This window comes from Mycteria americana, chromosome 20 (assembly GCF_035582795.1).
Source record: "Mycteria americana isolate JAX WOST 10 ecotype Jacksonville Zoo and Gardens chromosome 20, USCA_MyAme_1.0, whole genome shotgun sequence".
NCBI lineage: Eukaryota > Metazoa > Chordata > Aves > Ciconiiformes > Ciconiidae > Mycteria > Mycteria americana.
Window position 1 is genome coordinate 5,879,040 of NC_134384.1, and position 21,068 is coordinate 5,900,107.

The 21,068-nt window shown below is 48.7% G+C and overlaps 1 protein-coding gene and 1 long non-coding RNA gene across 2 annotated transcripts; one reads left to right on the forward strand and one right to left on the reverse strand.

Annotated features, from left to right (window-relative positions):
* Positions 1–233: 233 nt before the first annotated feature.
* SLC16A4 (solute carrier family 16 member 4) lies at positions 234–11,769 on the forward strand. The gene is made up of 9 exons (XM_075521586.1): positions 234–541; positions 1,075–1,181; positions 2,312–2,444; positions 3,022–3,165; positions 3,646–3,807; positions 4,328–4,867; positions 6,177–6,388; positions 7,156–7,249; positions 11,487–11,769. The coding sequence occupies exons 1-9, from the start codon at positions 526–528 to the stop codon at positions 11,639–11,641; spliced, it is 1,563 nt and encodes a 520-aa protein (XP_075377701.1). The 5' UTR covers positions 234–525; the 3' UTR covers positions 11,642–11,769.
* On the reverse strand, positions 10,041–20,867 carry LOC142419022 (uncharacterized). Its single transcript, XR_012778470.1, has 4 exons — positions 20,338–20,867; positions 14,120–14,229; positions 12,044–12,300; positions 10,041–10,282 (listed from the first exon to the last, which is right to left on the reverse strand). It is a non-coding gene; the product is annotated as an uncharacterized LOC142419022 (long non-coding RNA).
* Positions 20,868–21,068: the final 201 nt, after the last annotated feature.

Below are 21,068 nucleotides of genomic sequence, written 5' to 3' on the forward strand. Positions count from 1 at the left end.
GTGACGCAGTTTCCCGGGCCAAGGGCCGTGCAGCCGCGGCAGGGCGGGCAGGGAGACGGGGTTCTGCTCTGCTGCAGCCGCCGGCAGCCCCAGGCTTGGCTTCAGTCCACCATTGCCACCTACTGCTCCGCTCAACGTCTGGCAAGACCCAGGGCTTTGCCTGGAGCTATAACCCTTGCAGGCTTCCCCTCCTCTTTCCTCCCAACAGGATTTCTCCTCTGAAAGCCCCGGGTTTCCTAATCCCGGCTGGGGAAGGGGAGGGACTCCTGGCCTTCGGGCCCCGCAAGCTGGGCTCTGCCTCCGGGGAGGAGGAGGACGGGCTCTGTGCACCCAGCCCCGGCGCTTGCCGGGCTCCATGTCCCGCTTCGGGGCCCACCGGGAAGGACGGACACCATCGCCCTCACCGGAGCTGAATGAAGGACCAGACCTTGGGGTGCCGAGTCAGGAAGGGGGGATTTAGTCTCTGGAGCAAATGAAGAGACGATTCCTCTTTGCAATCAACTGTTTCAGGGAGGATTTGCCAGCATGCAGCAGCAAGGCGGTAAGGAAAAGTTTCAGGTTCGTCAGCTCCGACTGCTCTCGGCTCCTGCTGCTCCCTCGGGCAGGATCCTGCTGCTGCCAGAGGTGTGGGATGGGCGAGAGGAGGGAAGGGAGATAAGCTATGAGGAATGGAGAGCTTCCCACGGGAGCTCCCAGATGGATACCGATAGACGGTGACCCCCCCGCAACTTCTGGCACAAACTAACAAAACTATCCACTCTAAAGCAGCGGCAAGGTGCTTGCCACTTAAAATCCCCTAAAGCTTAAGTGGTTACAGTAATTTGGTGGGAAAGAGAAAGGATATTAAACTGTTTGCAGGCAGTGATAATGTGCAACTTCAGGTCTGTTGGCAAAAAGGTTGATAAAAGCTTCGCCCACCCTCAAAAGCTTTTGCAAGTTGAAGACGGTGCCTACCTCATTAACAGCCAAGGAGCAAAAGGGTTGAGAGGCAGCTGGTGCTTTCATGGGAGCAGCTTTGGAATTGAAACAGCAACAGAGCAAGGTGTTAATGTGTCCTGAAATTCTCATTTCCAGGGGAAAGGAAGGAGGAAGAGCCGGAGGCCCCGGCAGCCAGGAAGAGCCCGGGTGCCGAAGCTGCGGACGGAGGGTGGGCATGGGGAGTGGTGTTTCACTTCTTCCTGGTAAGCAGAGAACAAATTCAGCTAAACCCTCCTGAAGCTGGGGCAGATAGAAAGTCTCAAGTCTCACTCACACAGGGCAGAGGACAGGACAGGCTGATCCCACCGAGCTAAGGGCGAAAATCAGCGGTGCTTTGCTACACCGAGTGCCATCACCCGTTTCACGGCAGGCTGAGTAAAGACACACACTTTCCCCTATGAAATGCCACCTGAAAACATCTCAGCTGATGTAAATGAAGGTTCCCAACCTGCAGCTCAGGGCCAAAAGGCATCTTGCAACGATAAGATGGCTTTTGCCTGCTCATCCACGCCATCACTGGGGTGTCTTGTACCTTCGGGAAGGGCGAGATCCCATCTTGGGGCAGCGGAGGTCGGACCTGAGATGGGTCCCCAGGGACCGACTGCAGGAGCAGCACAGGGTGCAGGCAGCACACACACGCTCGGTTACGCTCCCCTGGGAGGACCCGGCCTCTCGACACCACTTAAAGGCACTAATTCTCCATGCTACAGGAGATACCACACACCACCTTCCCATCGGTGATGAAGACAACGCCATCCCCCGGCCAGGAAAGCTGGGAAGCGCAGGAAAGCTTTCCCCACTTCCACTCCATCCAAAGTAACTCGCTGCCAATCATTAACCACCCGCTACCAGGGAGGAGGGAGGGAGTTAAAATTAAGGACACAAACTGTCCTTTGCCCCTGCGGCAGGGCTAGCCTGGGAAACCGCTCCGGCTAACGTCCATCCCTGCTCCGCTCAACACCTCATCAACTGCTAGTGATCTTTCAGAGTGCTGAGACCCATTTTCTAGTATTAAAAAATAACTTACGGAGCAAAAAAACCCTACGAGAGTCAGGCTCTAGTGTTATTTTGTTCCTTTTCTTTGGAAAAGCCAGTTTGCACAGAAGTTTTTTTGAGGGTCTGTTAAGATGAAACGGCAGCATGGCCACCACAAGCCCACTCTGCTGATATTCCCCCAGCACATACACCACCAGTTAGCGTGTCCCAGTTTGTTTCTCCCACAACACAACAAATTATCCACCCAACAAATTATCCACCCAAGAAAAGCGGAAGGAAAAGCTTTTCCTCCCGCCTGCCCCCCGTGGCATCTCACCTCCGTCTGCTTCCAATTCAGGTCAACGTCCTCGTGATGGGGATGCTCAAGACCTTTGGGATTTTCTTCGTGGCTTTCCAAGAGGAGGTGGGGGGCTCCTCCGAGCAAGTCAGCTGGATCGGCTCCATCATGTCCTCCCTGCGCTTCTTAGGAGGTGAGCTGGCATCCTTAAGAACGGAGGCAGCACTTCAACCTCAAGCCCATTCGCTTTGATACAAGGGACGCTGAGGATGCTCTGGATCCGATGGCCGTCCCAGACCGCTGCGAGCCGGACACGGCCGGCACCCACACGTCTTAGCAGGAGCACGGTCCAAGGTCGGGGATCACGTGTGCCACGCTACCCTGCTGTAGCGGTTTATTCTATACATTCAGAGCAAAGCCTCACCCCTAACACCGATATCATCGCCTCCGAGCAAGCCAGCCGCTGAGGAATTCACAGCCGCTGAGCACGGGGCGCATTAGGAAGCGAGCGCTCCGGACATCGGAAAGTTTGGGCTTTGGTTCCTTCCCCTGCCCCGTCCCCCGAGCTCCCAGGGTACAAGGCGAGGTCTCTTGGCTGCCCTCTTGAATATTAACCCATCCCAAATTTCTTGTGTCACCCCGTCCCTCCCAGGGTGGCACACGGACCACTCGCCGGGCCACCAGATGCAATGGCCCCAGTACGAGTCCCCAGGCCCTGCAAAGTGTCATTTGTCATCTTCAGCCCGATTTCTCCCTCCTTTCCCTTCCAGCCCCGCTCGTGGCCGTGGTCTGCAGGAGGCTGGGCGAGCGGCCGACCTCCATCATCGGGGCCGGCTTGATCGGAGGGGGCTGCCTGCTCAGCACCCAGGCCACCAGCGTCCCCTTCCTCTGCGTCTCCATGGGACTTCTCCTGGGTGAGCAGCCTGCGACTCACGGTCGGGCAGAGACTTTTCTGTGCACGATGAGTAAAAGCAGCTCCTTTCACGTTAAACCAGGCAGTTCCTTTAACAGAAAAGCATCCCCAGCTCCTTTCTATGAGATGTTACGTGAAACCCCAAAGCTTCATGCTCAGCAGCATAAAATACCAGTTTCGACATGCTAGACCCAACTAACCTTGCTTTTTTTTCCGGACCCAACATGAATCCTGGCCTTTTAAAATCCCTTACTAAAAGTGCACAGCCTCAAAACCCCCAGATACTAAATACCACGCACAAATCTCGGTCTCCACTGACTGCAAGAGCCAAAGTCCCCCCGCTTTCAGCCCGTGAGCCCTGCAGAGCAGCTCTGCTACGGGGACAACAAGCTTGGGATGGCATGGCTTTGAATCCCTAAAGCTCACAACATGAAGCAGTCACTTTTTGGGCATGGACATCTCATTTCCCCCCTTCCCACAGGTATGGGGTTCGCCTGCCTTTACCAGGCAGCTGCGGTGATGACGGCCAAGCGCTGCAGGACACGGCTGGCTTTCTCCAACGCCATCGCCCGCTCCGGGATGGGGCTGACATTTCTACTAGCGCCGTTCACTCAACTGCTCATCGATTTCTATGGCTGGCAAGGTGGGCACATCTCTCGGTTATCCAAATTCATCAGCATTAAGAGGATAGCGGGGCAGGGTAAGAGGATCTTTGTAAAAATTAAAATTGGATGCAGCGAGGAACAACTCTGCCTCTTCTAGGACAGTTTGGGGACATCTGGTTAATGATTAAACAATCAGTCATTAAAGTTAAGTCAGATTCAAAACAGAGACCTCAGAAACCAAAACCAAAACTGAAAATCCCTACTTTTACTACACTTTTTCAGGCCATCTTGAAGATCCGTCACGTGTAATGGCATTCTAATGAGGGAAAACAAAACAAACTCCCAAATCCCAGAGGTAGCTCTGGATTTGTTGCATGCGTCACAGCGAAAGGGACTTCCAGCTAGAAAACCAGGAATAAAAGCTCCTGTAAGATACCTCCTCCTTATGACAGAGCTTTCTCCATGTTCAATACAAACTACGCCCTGTTCTAGAAAGATCATTTCCTACTGCTCCTCCTTTCCCATGCCAAGAACAAAGCGTCTTCTGTCTCCCCTCAGGTACTCTCCTGATCTTCGGAGGCATCATGTTAAACCTCGTGCCTTCCAGCATGCTGCTGCGGCCCGTCAGCACCCAGCGCTCCTCTGCTAAAAATCAAGACTCTGGGTCTTTAATGGCAAAGAAGGATTCGGAAACCCTTGATGGATGCTTAGATGAAACCCCTCACAGGGAAATACAGCTTCGCAGTGCACAGGACCTTCCCACCACGGAGCGAGTCATGATGCCCCATGGCAGAGATGTCTCTGGTCTGGTAAATACGTCAGCTTTGGAAGGTCTTGAGAAACCCCCCGTGGACAGCTGCTCGCCAAAACCAGCCACCAAGGCCAAGAGAAGCTACAAATCCCTTCCACTGACCGAAAAAGACAATTCACAGCCTCTCCTCGACTTCTCCCCACTGAAGGATCCCGTCTTCTGCATTTTCACATGGTCTTTTTTGTTCAGCCACTTGGCCTACTTCGTCCCCATCTTCCACCTGGTAGCAAGAGCCAGGACACTGGGCATAAGCAGCATGGATGCCTCTTACCTCATTTCAGTGGCTGGTAGGCAAAAGAGTCTTTTAAACTCATTTATAATTACAATGATACCAAAATAGGAAAGAAAAGCAACACAAATCTTGCCAAGAAATAGTCCTAAACATGTCCTAGAATAAATCTTCATGGAAGAGGTTTAGCTCACAGCCCTTACCCCCTTCTGTATATATAGCGTTGCCTTCTGTAGATGTACAAAGTCGCTCTCACATGGTGGGTGGTTCTCTCAACCTAAGCTAGATGATCCCCCATCCTCCCTGCACCGAACAAACACAAGTTTCCAATTACATAGGTGCTATCTGTCCTCCTAAAGCCTTCCCACCACAGCCCCTGCTTTGCTTAAACCCGCAAGCCACAGAAATCCAGAGTCACTCGGCATTCAAAGACGGCCAGTTTGAGCCAGGAATGTGCGCAGAGAGAGAAAAATTCAGTATTGGGGGAAAAAAACCCAGCCAAACAAACATTAACTTGGATCTAGCCATTTGGATTTGGCACATTCACCTCCAAGGGAAAAAAACTGACCCCCAGCCCCAAAAAATAACAACATGCCTGATTATAAGCAGGGATTAACACTAAAGTCGCATCGGTTTAAGAAAGCAGCTGCAACCTCAGTCGTCATAAAATATTTTATTGTACAAAAATATATTTTACTTCTATACTGCCATATCATATTTAGAAATGACGTACGCTGTCAAGGAATCTCAAAGGAGAGCACAGGAATTAATCTGACATTTTGAATTAAGAGTAGGAGGGGCACAGTGGTCAGCAAGATATTAGCTGACAGTGAGCACTCCTCTGATCTTTAGTTCGTAAAAAACATCTTGAGAAATGTAGAATCCAAGTATGAAGAGTTTTGCTGAGCCTTTAAAAAATGCTGGTCTTCTATCCTTCTTTGCTTCTTTATAAAAATTAAAATCTCCTAAGCATATTTCTTCTCAATATTCTGCTTTTTCTCTATCTTGAAAAAGAGATCGAACAGCGAGCTTATCTTCCCAATTTTTGCTGAAGGGCATTTCAGAGTTTTCTGCTGAGTGCACAGCCCTTAATTGAATTTTTACAGACCACTTGAGTGCACCCACAGGCACTTGGCAATAGCAGGCACCAAGGTAAAGGAAAAAAAAAAAAAAAAGAGCATGAATTTTACAACAGCTTAAAAACGCCTTCCTGTAACTTCCTGGCGTTTCAGCCCTTTGTGGTCACGTTCTTACAGCGAGCGGCAGGTGGAATCGGGATGCGTTTCAGAGCCATGCAGTGCAAAATAGCAAAAAAAAGTAGAAATAAAGTCTTCTTTGAGGCTCCAGTGAACTCCTCTTCCCCCCAGGCATCACGGAGACGGTCAGCCAGCTGCTCTCAGGCTGGGTTGCCGACCAGAACTGGACCAAGAAGTATCACTACCACGTGGCTTACCTTGTCCTCGGCGGCATCACTAACCTGCTCTGTCCTCTGGCCACCACCTTCCCGTTACTCATGACCTACGCAGTGGCCTTCGCCGTTTTCTGCGGTGGGTTCATGGCTCTGGTCCTCCCTGTGCTGGTGAGTAGGATATTTCATTAAAAACACGTAGTATGTGGCATTTCCAACGGTATTCCAAAATTATCTGAAAACCCTTTCATAAAGCTGAATTACCCTGGGCTGCTGCAGACCTGCAGGAGAGGGCTCTCCCCTCCAGCCTTCCCAGTTTGAGCCACCGGAGAGCCCCAAATCTCCTCTCCAACCCACTTAACTGGTATCCACAGCTGAGATGCAACAGAAGCACTGGGAGATTATTGCAAATTTTTCATGAACTTGCCCTGCTAATTGCCTGCCACGTCCTCCTTTCTGAAGGAGACTGCTCCAGCTCATAGGAGATGAATGGACTCATCCTGGTCCCCACCTCACTAATGCTAAGACAGAGGGTTGTGCATATCTGCTCCCCATCCCAGAATGATCTCTAACATGCACAGACCAGTTACGGCAGGATCCGGACAAGGAGGCATCGCCACAATTTGGCATTTCTTTCTGGGAAGGAACTGAGAGTTTAAAACACCTTCCTCAAAGCCTTAGCAGCGTTACTAGTTTCGGGATATGCCCAAGCAGCTGGAAGGCAGAAAAGCATCTCACATCCTAGTAATTTCCATGCTGGCCTTGAGGAGGCGAGCGGATTCCAGGCTGGATCAGACCTACAGGTGCAAAGTCCTTTCAAAACTGCAGCTGAAGAGGAAACTCCCCACAAAGGAAAAAAAAAAATAAAAAAAAAATCTCTTGTGCTTGCACATTCACATGAACTCAATCAATAATTATCCATTTTGTTTTACAAACAGGTCGATCTAGTGGGTGTGCAAAAACTCCACAGCTACTTGGGGTTTGCTGCCTTCTTTGCTGGGATAGCAGCCATCGGCGGACCTCCTCTAGCAGGTAACTCCAACGGCACATATAATATATACCCACCGCAGACATCCAAGTGATAAAACACCCTCCTGGTTCACTCTCCTACCCCTATGCATCCAAGGATGGTTTTTCTGTCCAAGTGGGGGGGAACAAATAAAAAAAAAACCAACCAAAACCAAAAACACAATCAAAACCCATATTTCAGAAATTTATCTTTATACGCGGGCAATATTTTGCTCACGAATTTGCAAAACCCAACTAGCAGCGTGGAAAAAAGCGGCATGGAAAAAAGGAGGCTAAACCCCAGGCACACATTTTAACCCCGACCACAGCAGAAGAGTAACGACCACGCTGCCACGGATTTTACCCCCAAGAGGGCATTGTAACACTGAACTCGGAACGGAGGGACCGGAGGGGAGGCACGGGGAGGAAGGCAAAGCAAGGACGGGCTCAGCAGCGGTCCCACCGAGCAGAGGCACTGAACCCTAAGGAGAAGTCTCAGTAATCTCTTGTTTTGAAGAAGATTACGCAGGTCAGGCACAAGAGCTCCTAGGCCCAAAGATGAGGGGCATGAAAAGCCTTTCCTCTTCTCCCTCTGCCAGAAAACCAAGGCAGCTGGGAGTATCTGGCAGATTTCAAGCGCTTAGAAGTGAGTCTCCAGCCTCTGCTTATGAGCGAGGGACTTGTTCTCCTCCAAACATCTCGGCCAGGACAAAGCTTTTCCTTCCCCCGATGACCCTTTAGCCATACCTCATAGCTGGAAACAGGATCTGAGCTCTTCCTAGGTCCTCAGGAGGCAAACAAACTAGAAAAAGCTGCGAGGTCAAATCTCAGGGTGAACGATGTCCCGTCACTCACCTCGCAAATGTATCCTGAATAAAACCTGGCAACTTGTTCTTCATTTATTGCTTCCTGCCCTCCGCTATCAGCTGCCCCATGCCTGCAGAGGCACTTTGCTCAAAGCTGCCGAGGATCCTGTAAATACCAGCTCCGTGCAAAGTTTTAGCAATGCCGCTGTACTGCGAGCATGTGAAAAAAATTGGATTTCCCTAATCAATATTTCTAGGTTGGCAAAACTCTGTATATAGATGCAATTTTGAGCAGCTAGAGCGTTTCATTGACAGCATGCTTTACACTGTCACGGTGATACATAGCCTGTATCGGGTAAGATCTCTTCTGCTGATACAAGACGTATGTCCACCAGAAAGCAATCCCTGTACAACCATCACAGTAAATTCCCCGACACAGTAACATACAGTACGAAGAGAGCTAAATAATTTGGCGCTCTCTTATCCATGCATCATACGTGCTAAGATAGCGGTTGCGCTTTCATCCGCTTCCAATATATTTTCGCTAATGGGAAGCCTTTTGCTTTCTGAAAGTGCTAACCACTCACCGTGTGAACGCTTCTGGATTTTGTAAAGCAAGCAGGTTTCCTGCAAAAAGCCTTCCACAGAAATCAGTCTTCTTAATACCGGTGGGATAAATAAAGGCCAAATAAAGCCAAGAAGCAAAACTCTCACTGATCCGTCTCACTGTGGGCAGAGTGAGAGGGAGACAATTCAGAGTCCAGGATCTAGGTGTATGATCCAAGATAAATTCTGCAATTTTCTCTCCCAATACAGCTGTATTAAGCGTGAAAACTGAATATGACCAGAAGCTACTGATTAACTCTACGTGTCCAAAAGCATCTGCTCCTTGCAGAATACAAAACAGGATTTAAATGCTATGCGAGACCCCGGGGTTTAGTGCCTCTGACTGCTGCTGACCTCCCTAAAACCCTGACTTTAGAATGACAATTTTATAAAACTCAAGTATTTTTATGCAGTGAAACCCAAGGCATAATGAGAACTGCAAAGGTTAAAAATGCTTATTTTGCATACTAGAACAAAGCAAGGCAACAAAAAGGTGACTTACCTGCAAATCTGTTTAACTAAAAGCCCTTAAACCCGGAGGCAGCTGGCCTGACCAAAAGCCCAGGGTGAGAAGTTTGAAGGCTCCTTCACAGCTCCTCATCCGCCAGCACTGCTGGATGCTTCTGCCACGCTGAAAAAAACCCAACCAGAACAAGACAGAACAAACATTATTTTGGCAAGCCGCGAGCAAGCCAAGGAGAGGAGAGTACATTTTATTTCCATACGCGGTACAAATCAGTAACTCAAACGGCAAAAGCAATAAAACAAACCATGCAATCCAAAATGACAAAGCAGATGCCAGCAACCAGCACACAAACACCAGCCCCAGCAAATTTGGGTGGCGAAAGGGGAGAGGACGGAGCCATTAGAAAGCTGTGCTGGCACGTGCATTTACATGCTCTCATCTAAATTTCACCTGCGTCTTCACACTAGGTATCGCTACCAAGGGCATCAGGAATAAACAAACCTTCTGATTACAGATCAGCTGCACGATTTAAACAGCCTGACCGCAGCCCGCAGCATGAGTACGTGCCCTGGATGTTTAGTTTGGACCACTTAGGTGCCAGGGATTTACTGGCGTTGCTTACAAAACTGCTGCTTTGCTGAAGTTTGCACACCATGAGCTTCTAATTCAGCTTTCTGCAGCAGGAATGATTTTTTTTTTTTTTTTTTTTTTGATGGGGAGTCGGATGCCAAAGCACCGACACTCGTAGGTGTCAAAGCACCTACGGCACCGTAGGTGCTTTGAAAGGCTGGGGTGTCATGCGGTGGAAGGTGATCGCTGTGCTGCCGGCGAGGAGGCCATGCCGGTCTTTCAGCAGCAAGTAGAGCTTATAGAAAAAAACCAAAAAAATTAAAAAATATCCTGAAGGATATTTAAAAAATAACTTCAATAAATCAGAACTCCACAACTGGAGCACGCTGTCCTGTACATCTTACGAGCGACTACGTTAGCATCCCTTCTCCTGTCCAAATCCCGCAGATTTTCAGACAGCAAAAACAGATCCCGCCTCCGAGAATAAAGCACTCTGCAAAAACATCAGGGTCACTGGAGAGCCACACACATCACCAAGTCCAGTGCCACGGGATCCTCCTTTCCGACACAAGCTCCGTCTTCGCCTGCGCCGTGGCTCACACGATATCCCTGAGAAAAAAACCAGAGCTGAAACTCCCCCTGAGAAAGGCATGGGCCAACAGAAACTGAAACCGGGGTAGAGCAAAGCAGCCCGCAGCCTTTCCTCTGTTTTATAAGACCTTCCTGCAGCCGCGTAAATCTAAGCAAGGAAAATGTCAGCACCTCTGGTTTGTCACAGATCCCCAAATTTTACTGGCACCGTTTCCTTCCCTACTCGGAGCCGCGGCACTCGCAGATAGCAGCAGCAGCAACGCTCCTGCGCGGCCGAGATCGGGATCTCCAGGGACCATGTTATTTCCTTTCCTAACCAGAGCTGGTTTTAAGAATCCCAAATTTGGGCCAGATCTGCCGTTTGTGTGAATCACGCAAGTCCACGGATGTCACCGGAGGAATTGCATTTTACGCCAGCAGTAGATCTGGCTCAGCTGCTAACCCACCTCGGACATCCAACCATCCCATGCCAGATTTAGGAGTATATTAAGGTTTTTTTATTACGTGCAGCAGCAACTCCCATCGCTTTGTATATTTTAGATTCAAACGGAGGAATTATCCACCTTTAAAATGATTGTCTAGACACGAGATGATATGCCGTAACTAAACAAAACACTTTGAGGTCATTTTAAAAGGCGACCTGCCCCCTCGCAGATTCCTGAGTCTTTATGGAATTTAGGTTTTCCTTTTAAGTGCTCACAAAGCTACTTTTAAGCGAGTTCACTTCAAGCTTCTGGCCTGGGATCTCTCATATTAGACAGGTTGCATTAAACTGGGTCTGCTCACAAGAAGGCAAGGCCGGCGAATCTGGAGTTTGCAGCCCAGATGTTGCGAACACCAACACATGCAAGTCATTTCATTGGTCCAATGGGATCTTCCATCTGCTGCAGCAGCTACTTTTGGCCCATTTATTTAAAGAGGAAAAAACCTCAGGGATTAAATTAAATCAAATTAAAATCCGCATCCACTACAAGGATCAGGAGAAGTTAGCTCTGGGAAGAACGACCTACAAGTTTGCCTGTTATACCAATGGCAATAGCCCTAACTGTCCGTGTAAACGCTGCACAGCAGCAGGCACACGAAGAGTTAAGATAACTTAAAGAAAATATCTGAGGAATTCTTAAATGAGAGCACACATCCTTTGCTTGCCGCCCACCTCCCAAAATGATTTTTTTTGGTGAGAAAAATCCAACAGCTTTAATAACAATCTTTTCTCCTGCAGGGTGGCTGTATGACTACACCCAGACATATGTCTGCTCTTTCCTCTTTGCTGGAGCCTGTGCTCTCATCTCACCTATTTCTTTCTTCTTTGAGCCTTCGGCCCAGAAATGGAAGCTAAAAAAAGCCAACCTGAACAACAGCCCCACGCTTGGCTGAAGCGATTCTGCGGTGCAAATTTTAAAGGATGGTCTTTGATTGCATCCACGATGGGAAAGCGATCGCCAGCACAGACCTTCTGTACCGGGAAATATAAACAGCAGCAAAAATGAAAATAGGAATTTTTAGATGACAGATTCACAGTTTGTATATGTAGATATTTCTTCTGCACATGTGATTAAAGCCATCTGAGAAATACGTAGTGTAAAGCATTATTTGACGGGAAAAAACTAAGGCCCACGGCCCGGATGCACATTGGCTTCACTTTGGCTTTGCTCCTGAGCCGTGTCTTTCCGTATCTCAGATTTAACCCCCCTGCGTTCAGTCGACAGCTCAGTACCAGAGCCGCAGAGCCGCCCCTCCAGCTTTCCCAGCCACCGCGAGAGAGCGAAGCTGACTCACCTCTTGGGATGAGGCAGCCAAGGACCTCAAAAGTGCCAGAGCACAGCAGGAGATTTTAGCTTATTCTATTTAGACATGAGTAATTAGCCCCGGGGAGGGATGCAAGGACCGAGACTGTACAGAGAGATAAGGATTAAACTTCCATGAGGATACGGAGAACAGCCGTTCCACAAAAACCTCTTTTTCTGCGAGAAGGGTGCTGCACCGTGGCCGCTCCATCTCCCCGGCACGGTGTTATTTGCCACAGCACAGAGGACCTGGAAGCGAAACCGATTCTAATTAAAGCCAGTACCACAATACAGCAAACAAAGATCAGAGCCATCCCTCAGACCCCTCTCCCCTCCTCCCCACCCTCCCAATCATCCAGCGACTCTCTGGGATTCACTGAACCCACGAAGGCAGCTTCCAGAGCCAGGCGGCAATGCTGAGCCTATAGCCAGCCAGCATCCTATAGATTTAATTCGGATGGGCAAGATATAACAGCTGCTTTGACTTTCTTTCCGGTAGTGAGGTTGCAATTTTTTTACATTACCACCAGATATTTGAAATTATTACATGGATCTGGGGTATCGTAAGGGCACCATCCCAGCCACAGGCATTATACTCCCTCCCCCCCCCCCTTTTTTTTAAATATTAAACCAACAAGAGAGTCGTTTCCCCTATAGAAACACTCCTTTAAACTGTCAAATAGGTTATTTCAAGCACGAAATTAAGCGGTCTATATTTAATAAAAAGCTACAGAACATTACAGCGGTATTAAGGAGCTAAAACATTGCCACAGGCAAGGAAGTTCCCTTGCAGATAATGGGCCAAATTCAGCAGTTACACAACAGCAAAGAAACTAGGCGTGCTTAAACGAGGGAAAAATTTAGCCTTGAATTTGCAGCAGATAGGGAATATCAGTGCTACAAAGTGGTTAATTTTTCATATGCCGATTCACAGCTTCTCCTAACTCCTGCAGGAATCCGCAGGCAGCAAGCGCTTCAGAAATTGTGCTTTTACACCTTAACCACTGCATCAAACAGCACATGATTCAGCTGTAGCAGTTAATATCTGTATCCACGATAGGATCTCTAGCGGGTCATTTTCCAAGCAACTGGGGTTTAAGGATAAGACAACTATTTAAGAAGCGTTTAAGGCACTGGGAGTTTAAGAGGGGCGAGTATCATGTAATTTGGCTCAAGCCAGCCCTGCACTAAGCCTTCAGCTGAGACCTTCTGTAGCAGGGATGAAGCTTTCATTTGCAAATTTGAGTTTTCACCTCTTGAAACATTATAGATCATCACTCTCCTACTGACCAAATTAAAGACCACCAGCAGCACTGCTTTGCTGCTGTAATCGGAACTATTAGGAACGCTTGGCTTCAGGTTTTCCAATCCAAAAGCTTAAAAAAACCCCGTCTTATTTTGCATCTCTCTAGTGCTTTTCACTATTAACAGCTCGGTAGTGCTTTTCGCTATTAACAGCGGGAGATCCAGCGACCAAAGCAACGTGGGGACGAAGAAGAGCCAACACGCCACATCCTCGCCCCGCTGCTCTCGCTCTACACGGTTTACAGCACCTATCCCCATGCTCTCCTCTCTTCCCCTCCCCGTAAATAAAACCACTCTGCTCAACACCGTCCTCCTTTCAACACAAGCCCTGCTACATTTTCACCTCTTTTGCCGCCAAGAAATGACTTGGAGTGGGATGCGATGTCCGCACCTCCCATCCCATCTGCTCCGACAAATGGGCTTCCTTTAAAAGCTCCAGGTTTTTAAGGAGGAGCGTCCTCCCCTGGCCTCTCCAGAGTAACACATGCCACCAATTCCTTACCCTTAGTTAGAAAAATGGGTTTCCCAAGTGCTTGTACCCTCTGTTTCCTTCTGCAAAGGAGCAAACAGCTCAGGAGCTCCCATTTCCCACAGCATCTTACCCCACAGATGGGCACCACCAGCCTTTATTTGCCCCAAAAAGAATTCTGCAGGGGCCAAGCACCTCTCTCTAGCCCCGATCGCCGCTTAAGCTATCAAAGGAGGTCGAGGAAAACAGTCCCCACCATAAGAACCTCCTCCCAGCCGCCCTGCACAGTCCTACCAGCAGGCTGGGAGGTGGGAGAAGAGTCTTCAAGCCTTTGTCTTTGCAACCGAGCAGGCTCAGGATAACTTCCAGTGGTCAGATACGCTTCTCTCCTCTCACACCTTTTGCTGAGAAGGCAAGTACAGAACAGATGTTTTAGTTCTCCTCGCAGCTCTGAAAACTAAAGCCATTTATTTGCAAAATACACGCAACACATGCATTAGAGAAACAAACAGCAACGACGATGGGAACATCTGCCCAGAGGAAGATTTTTCCATCCCATTGCAGTCATCTTGCAAATAACTTCATAAAGCCGGTTTTGCATAGTAAAGAGTATCACATGCTGCTTGGATAAATGCAAAAGCAGGGTTTGCTGGGACGCAAATGAGTTTAAAAGCTGTAATCTCTTAGGTCGACTAGCAAATTCCCTTCGTGCTCGCTCCCTTTTTCAACTGCACAATACAGGTTCGAGAAAATGAGCTGCAATGGCTTAAAATGATCTTCTGCGTGGAAAGTGCTTTGCTTAAATGCGGTGCCCGCCCCAGTCCTCCCTCCTGGTCCTGGGAAAGCGGCAGCCCGACAGCAGAGGACTGGATCCCCTCCTGCTTTCCAACCCGCCCGCACCTCTCGAGCATCACCTCTGCCCTGGCTCTGCACTGGAAAGAAACTGCTAACAACCTACTAGAGAGCTCTGTGAGAAAACAATTTAACTTGTAATAAATAAAAAAAACCTTGTAAAACTAACAGCAACCTCAGCACTCTGCCTTGAGTCACTCGGAGTAACATTTTCCTGCCCCAAGCTCATCTTTTGCGTGCACGATGCCTGGGGTAACACGCTGCAGCGGGCTGCGCTGCACTTGTATCTTGATGAGAAATCTGGAATTATTTTACCAAAGATTCCTTGGTTTGAAAACCTTCCTAAAATTCACGGCAGGAAGATGGCACAGAGAAACCGAACGCTGAAGATCTCTCCACAAGACCCAGTGACACGCAGGCTACCAGAGCGCACTGACAAAGCATCCGAGTGACGAAAGGCTTTTACAAGAAGCCTCCCATTTTCACTGCATCCCAAAAGAAATCTGGTGCAACACCCCCAAATGCCTTCGAAACAAACCCCTGCTTTCCTTGGATAAAGTTTTCTGGGTACCAACGGACAGGGGACCGCGAGCCTGCTTCCCGATTAATTTTAGCACCGCAAGACTAAGAAAGGGAGAAGAAAACATGAACTTGGCTGCTCCAACAAGACACGGCAGCACACGCTGCTGCAGCTAAGGGTTAGTTTACTCCAAACAACTTGGCTGCAAGGCTACCATCCTTCCCGGGAGTTGCAGGGGGGAAAAATGCTTTTCTGTCATTACTCAATGATTTACTCCCAGGTATAATCCTGCAAGGCAGCTCCGGGAGCTAAAGCTCTAGCCAAAAAGGGAGCGAGCAGTAACACAAGAGCACCGGGACTTTGCTGCCATCTCAGCCCTGCCCAGAAGAGCCTGGTCACCCTCCGCCACCCGTTGGGACCCGCTTCCAGCACCCGTGCCAGGTATTTCGGCAGGACTGATTTACGGGGCGGGCACCTGCTGGAGCTTAATCCCCCGCTTTCCACTGATTTTACATAAGCCAGGATAAAAAGCTGCTAAGACTCAGCTCAGGTATATAAAAGCTACGGAAGTTGGTGCAATCAGAGATCGCATCGAGAAGCATGCTGCACGAGTCCTTAACTCACACTGGAATTATTTTATATTGCTATTTTATACAGTCATCGTGTGCCTCTGAGGGCACCGGCTATCAGCTGCAGGTTCCCCTTCCTCGTTCTGTATTTGTGGAAACCTGCTCTGGGTCATTGAAAGTAACAGTAGAGATTTTAAAACATGGATTTAGCCATTCCTCAGTACACAAAATAAACCTCTCCCTGCTTCATGCTCTCCATGGTCAGCCTCTCTCCTCGATAAAAAAAAAATAATCTACTAATAACCAAGGCTGGGACTTTCCCACCGCTCCTCTCAGGTGCCAACAACGGACAAACCCAGGCACTAAATACAGAGAAAGTTCATCCTGACGTTTATCGCATAAAGCGACGATCTTTATCTTGCAATAAAACCCTCTCCAAGGGCTGGGCTGGAATCGCTTCGGCCGTTTCTCCGCCGTGTACGAGCTCCGGGTGAGCTCGGAGAGCCGACCAGGAATCACGCAGCCGCTCGGAGGCCTGAGACCAGGGCGAGGGGCAAGAAGTTTGGGGTTTAGCCCATCACCTGGGATCGCCCGTTGACCCTTTCTTGGCACCTCGGTTGCTTTACACACAAAACCACTGCAAGACTTTTGCCTGAGGGGATCCTGCGAGAAACACCAGCTTTGCAGGACACTCAACCTCAGGGGCGGGGGAACAAACCTACGTAATTCCGATTTTAAAGGAGAACAAGAAGCTTTTTCACAGCTGTGGCAGGCACAGGTCTGGTTTTCGGGTGGTGGTACACAACACACCCCAAACGAGGTGCTCCACCTACCAACGCTCCTGAGGTTTCTGCTTTTGCCTTAAGCCGCAGGAAGAAAGCAAAAAGCAATTTAAAATAGCTGGGTAAGGATATGACAACACGGCCTTCCAGCAACAGGAAACAAGGCTGTTCTTCCTTCGCCCGCTTGTTTGGCAGATATCGTGTGCGGTTTCGGCTGTTTACTTGCCCTTACACATGCTGATAACAAGAACGCTCGGCTTTTTTTTTTTTTTTTCGGTGCTTGTTTCCCTCCAGCCGCATTTGCAATGCGGAGCGTTATTAGGCTGAAATTCAGCAAAGCCTGAATTAAAAAGTTTTACTTCCAGCGAGATGAAAGCCTCCACAGGAGGTGAAGAGGTTTGGGTTTGGTTTTTTTTTTTTTTTTTAAAAAAACCCAAACCATCTTTAAAGGTAGCATAACGATTTTCATTGAAGTCGATGGGAATTTATCAGCTACTCTAATGAAAAAAAGTTCAAACAGATGTTTGAAAAACCAGAAGTTTTACCTTTAGCTAAGAGATCCTCACAGAAAAGCTTTCAAGCCTGCGGTAACCACAAAGGAGATGGGAGCTCTTGCTCGTGGCAACGGACAATTTCAGAAGTAATTCATGGGTCAAAGTCTCCATTTCCAAAGCGATACAGACTTCGCCTCCTAAGTCACCACTGAGCTTTGCAAAACTTTCCCCTACCGATATTTCTCACGTGGGCAAGATAGGGCAAGGATTGCACTCGGGCTCGGGAGAGGCAAAGGGTGTCTTTACAACACCCCCGTGACTAATATAACGCCAATAAATTGATCTCCAACCCCTCAAGCCTTTGGTCAAGCAGGGAAAGGGAACTACAGCCAAGCCGGCTGAGATAAGGGCGGTCGCAGGGATGGGGTGTCTAGGACCAGGCTCTCCCAGGCTCAGCCTGCTGCTGGGATGCCAGTCTGCGTGCAGTGAGGAACACTAAAGGCATTTGTTAAAAGACATCTGACAGCCAGGAACGCATCTATGCCTTAGTGCAAGAGAGGAAAGCTGGGCTGGCAGATGGGAAACACGAAGTCTCTCATTCGTCCACCCAAGAGGAGCAGCATGAGAAACAACGACGTCCCCTTCCTCGCCGTGCCCTCCCCGCAAGCCTCAACGACAGCAGCTCGGGCGGTTCAAGAGTTTATCCTGCACCAAACCTCTGTCCCGGCTGGCAATGGCGCTGGGTTGAGCTGATGCACCCAGGGCTGGCCCGCCAACGCTGCAGGCAACGACCAAAAGCGATCCCTTGGCCAAGTGGGCTGCAAACACCACCACGGTCCATGGGACAACTCCCCTCGAATGGCAACAAGAGCTTAACAACAACCCTCGGGAGACCTCGTTGGCTTCCCTTAACTCAAAATCCTTCTGCACCCTACGTGTGTCCTGAGGCATACCTAAAATGTCTAATTTTACAGGCCTGAAACGCAGCACTCGCATATGAAAGGAGATACAGACTGAAGGATCTAAGTGCTCACGCACTACAAATGGCAGAAATTACAGGGAGAACTGCCAGTTCGGGGCAGGACACCGGACCGAGTTGTACGTGTTGCTAAAAGTCAGCCTGACCTATCACTGGATCTGGGGACAGGAAATACTGAAGATAGCTAAAAATCTACAGGCTGATCTTCAGATCCGATTGCAGAACTAGGTATGAAGATCAAGGCAGGGAGATAAGTAGATGAAATATTTGTTACCCACAATTAACCTACGGCTCATCCGCTCATCTGTGGAAGCCGACCGCATGCACACACAACCCATCCCGATCCCGGGACAACTCACACGAGCTCAAACCCAAAAGCACGGGCACAGAAGCTGGGCTGGGAGGTGGCAACTCGTTAACCCACAGCAACACCATCATGTTTGACAGCATCCATACCTCGAGTTTGCAACCACAAAATTAATTAATACATCCCTGGAGCGGGATACAAAGGATTGACAAAATAGGAGACCTTTGTGCCACCACGTGCACATTCTCCGCTCTTGCTAGAAGCGCCTCAACTCCATCAGCACACGAACAAATGGGATGAACACCAGCAGGCTCTTGTTAATCGGCCCCGAGTAACCCATCACACCGAGTGCAGCTGACCGAGTCCTTCAGCAGCTTACTCTGCCTTAAGAATTTACTTCACCCAGTTCTCAAGCCAGCTATAATTAAACTCAGGCACACAGCTAGGAGACAATAACCGAAGGAGACACAATAGGAATCACAAGGCCATCAGCCCAAGATAATTTCCCCTTCTCTCCCTGGCCTTTCTGCAGACGCCTTGCCTGATCGACTCGCACCAAAAACCGGGACACATGGTGAGAGCGTATCCTCAAAGAGCATTTGCCATTTCCTAGTAAACTAGCAGCACGAGGCAAACATAAGCTTGTTATTAGCGAAGAGCAGAATCTGGGCCATCTGATGTTTTAAACTTACTTATTAATTCAGCTGCGGCTGGTAAAAGCACAATTCTAAAAAAACGTGTGAATTCAAATCACCAGTTCCCCATCTAATGCACTTGCATCACTTTCTACTGCAGTGCAGTTTAATTAAATGGTTCTCTCCATAAATCCACTTTCCCCAGAAGTCTCATTAGCCAAATTAATATGATGCATATAGAGCACTTAACCCTTCAAAGAGACTAGTTTTAAGACAAGCCTGGCTTTACCTGGCAGCTGAAGCATCCCTCTAACCAATTCAGAAGGCAGAGGGGCAGACCCAGCACACAAAAAACAACTCGTTATCACAGAGCAACCATAGGAGAATCATCCCACACCACATCCCACGATACCTCCAAGTCTCCGCAATAAATACGTAAGGTAAAGAAGACAGGGAACAATCTCCCGGTTAAATACACAGTGAAATCCCAGTCAGACCTCTTCGGGAATAGCCACCGACGACCCCGCTTGCCATAACACAAGCCAAAGCATACCCCAAGAGTGGGAGAGTGCCCAACCCCTGAAACGCAGACCCGGCTACCCGAGCGGCTAGCCAGCTTGCCAAAACCACCTCCTTTATTTGGGTTACGCTAACAGGTCACTCATCTCCTGTTGGCATCAACCACCCAGCCGCGTTAAAGGGGTTGAAACATGCCTCCCGTTACTACTACCAGCCCCAAACCTTTTGTACAACACTTCCAATTATACCAGATTCAGAGGTCATATCTCAACAGAACATGAAATACATTGCAAAAATATGAATTTTAACTCCAAACACCAACTTTTAGAAGAAAAGGCATCTCACGAGTCTCCCCTCCCCGCTTCCCTCCCCTCATTACCAGCAATATCTACAATTGCTCCCATTTACAATAAACAATTTAAATGCTTACACCAGCATCCCATAAACACATAAGTAGCTTTGCCTAACCGTTGGCTTGGCTTTCCATATCAACATATACAAATAGTATTCAGGGTTAAAGCAGTGTTAATTCAAGCAGTTCATGAAGTCAAAATAACAGCTCTAGCTCGCCAAGCTGAAAACCTTTCGTTTTAGCCGCAGAGCATCTTGCCCCAGGTCGGCAGAGAAACCTCACGTTCGTTAACGGGAACCCCCAAAGCAAACACAGAAGCTACATCGAAGAGTCCGTTCCTTCGCTCCCATCCCCAGAGCGGATGGAGCAGCACGTTGACCGAAGCAAACACGTTAGTAAAGGTTAGTAGGCTGGAGAATCAAGAAGAAGGAAAAAAGAAAGGCGAACAACAAAATCATCTTCTTTTACATTACAATTGAGTTCAACCTCTTAAACCCCCTTACCTGTTTTAGGGATTTACACAGCTCTTTGCCCCAGGAACAGACACCTTGCAGAGCACAACCATGGCATCCTTTTGTTGAAAGGCACCTGCAGCCTAGCAATGATCCTGCATGGCTGCAGGACAGCACTAGGTTCGTTATCCACGGGAGGTTAAAGTATGTCAAGGCAATCAGGGCAAGCTTGCATTTCAAGGTGTCTTCATCTGCATGTCACATTAATTCTAACAGACCGGCAACCATAACACGAGAGGTTTCTGAAGCCAACGATGCAGCAGTGTTAGCTTCCTCTTGATGTCTGCAGTTGTCAAATGTGCCCCGAAGTCTCCTGCGGCAAACATGGAGTTGTACTCCTGCACTGGAACAGCCTTCCACACCTCAGGAGCCCCCAATACAGGAGAACGCAGCAACTACAGCACACAACATTTTCAGGCCGCCTCCATTTTTTCCTCTCACCATCTGTACTACACAGTGAGGCGACTGCAAGCAAACATGCAGTCGTACCTGGGACGCGATCAGGGTGCATGCACATCCGAGGCGTGTGGAACCATTTGCTTCAAAACCGGTCAAAATAAGGCACTGAGACACCAACGCAAAGGTTTTAAATTACCGACTCTAGCTCTCAGGAACTCTTCATCCATTCAGCACTAAACCCATCACTGCATAACTGCGGAAAAGCCCCTGGAGATGGAGGAGCGCCTCGCGTATGTCAGGAAAGGCTTTATTAACATCATTTA

Bases quoted from the DNA above. Each gene is read 5' to 3' on its own strand.
- SLC16A4 (XM_075521586.1), top strand. The intron at 3,808-4,327 runs GTGGGCACATCT...GTCTCCCCTCAG, and splicing joins CGATTTCTATGGCTGGCAAG to GTACTCTCCTGATCTTCGGA. The intron at 7,250-11,486 runs GTAACTCCAACG...TTTCTCCTGCAG, and splicing joins CGGCGGACCTCCTCTAGCAG to GGTGGCTGTATGACTACACC.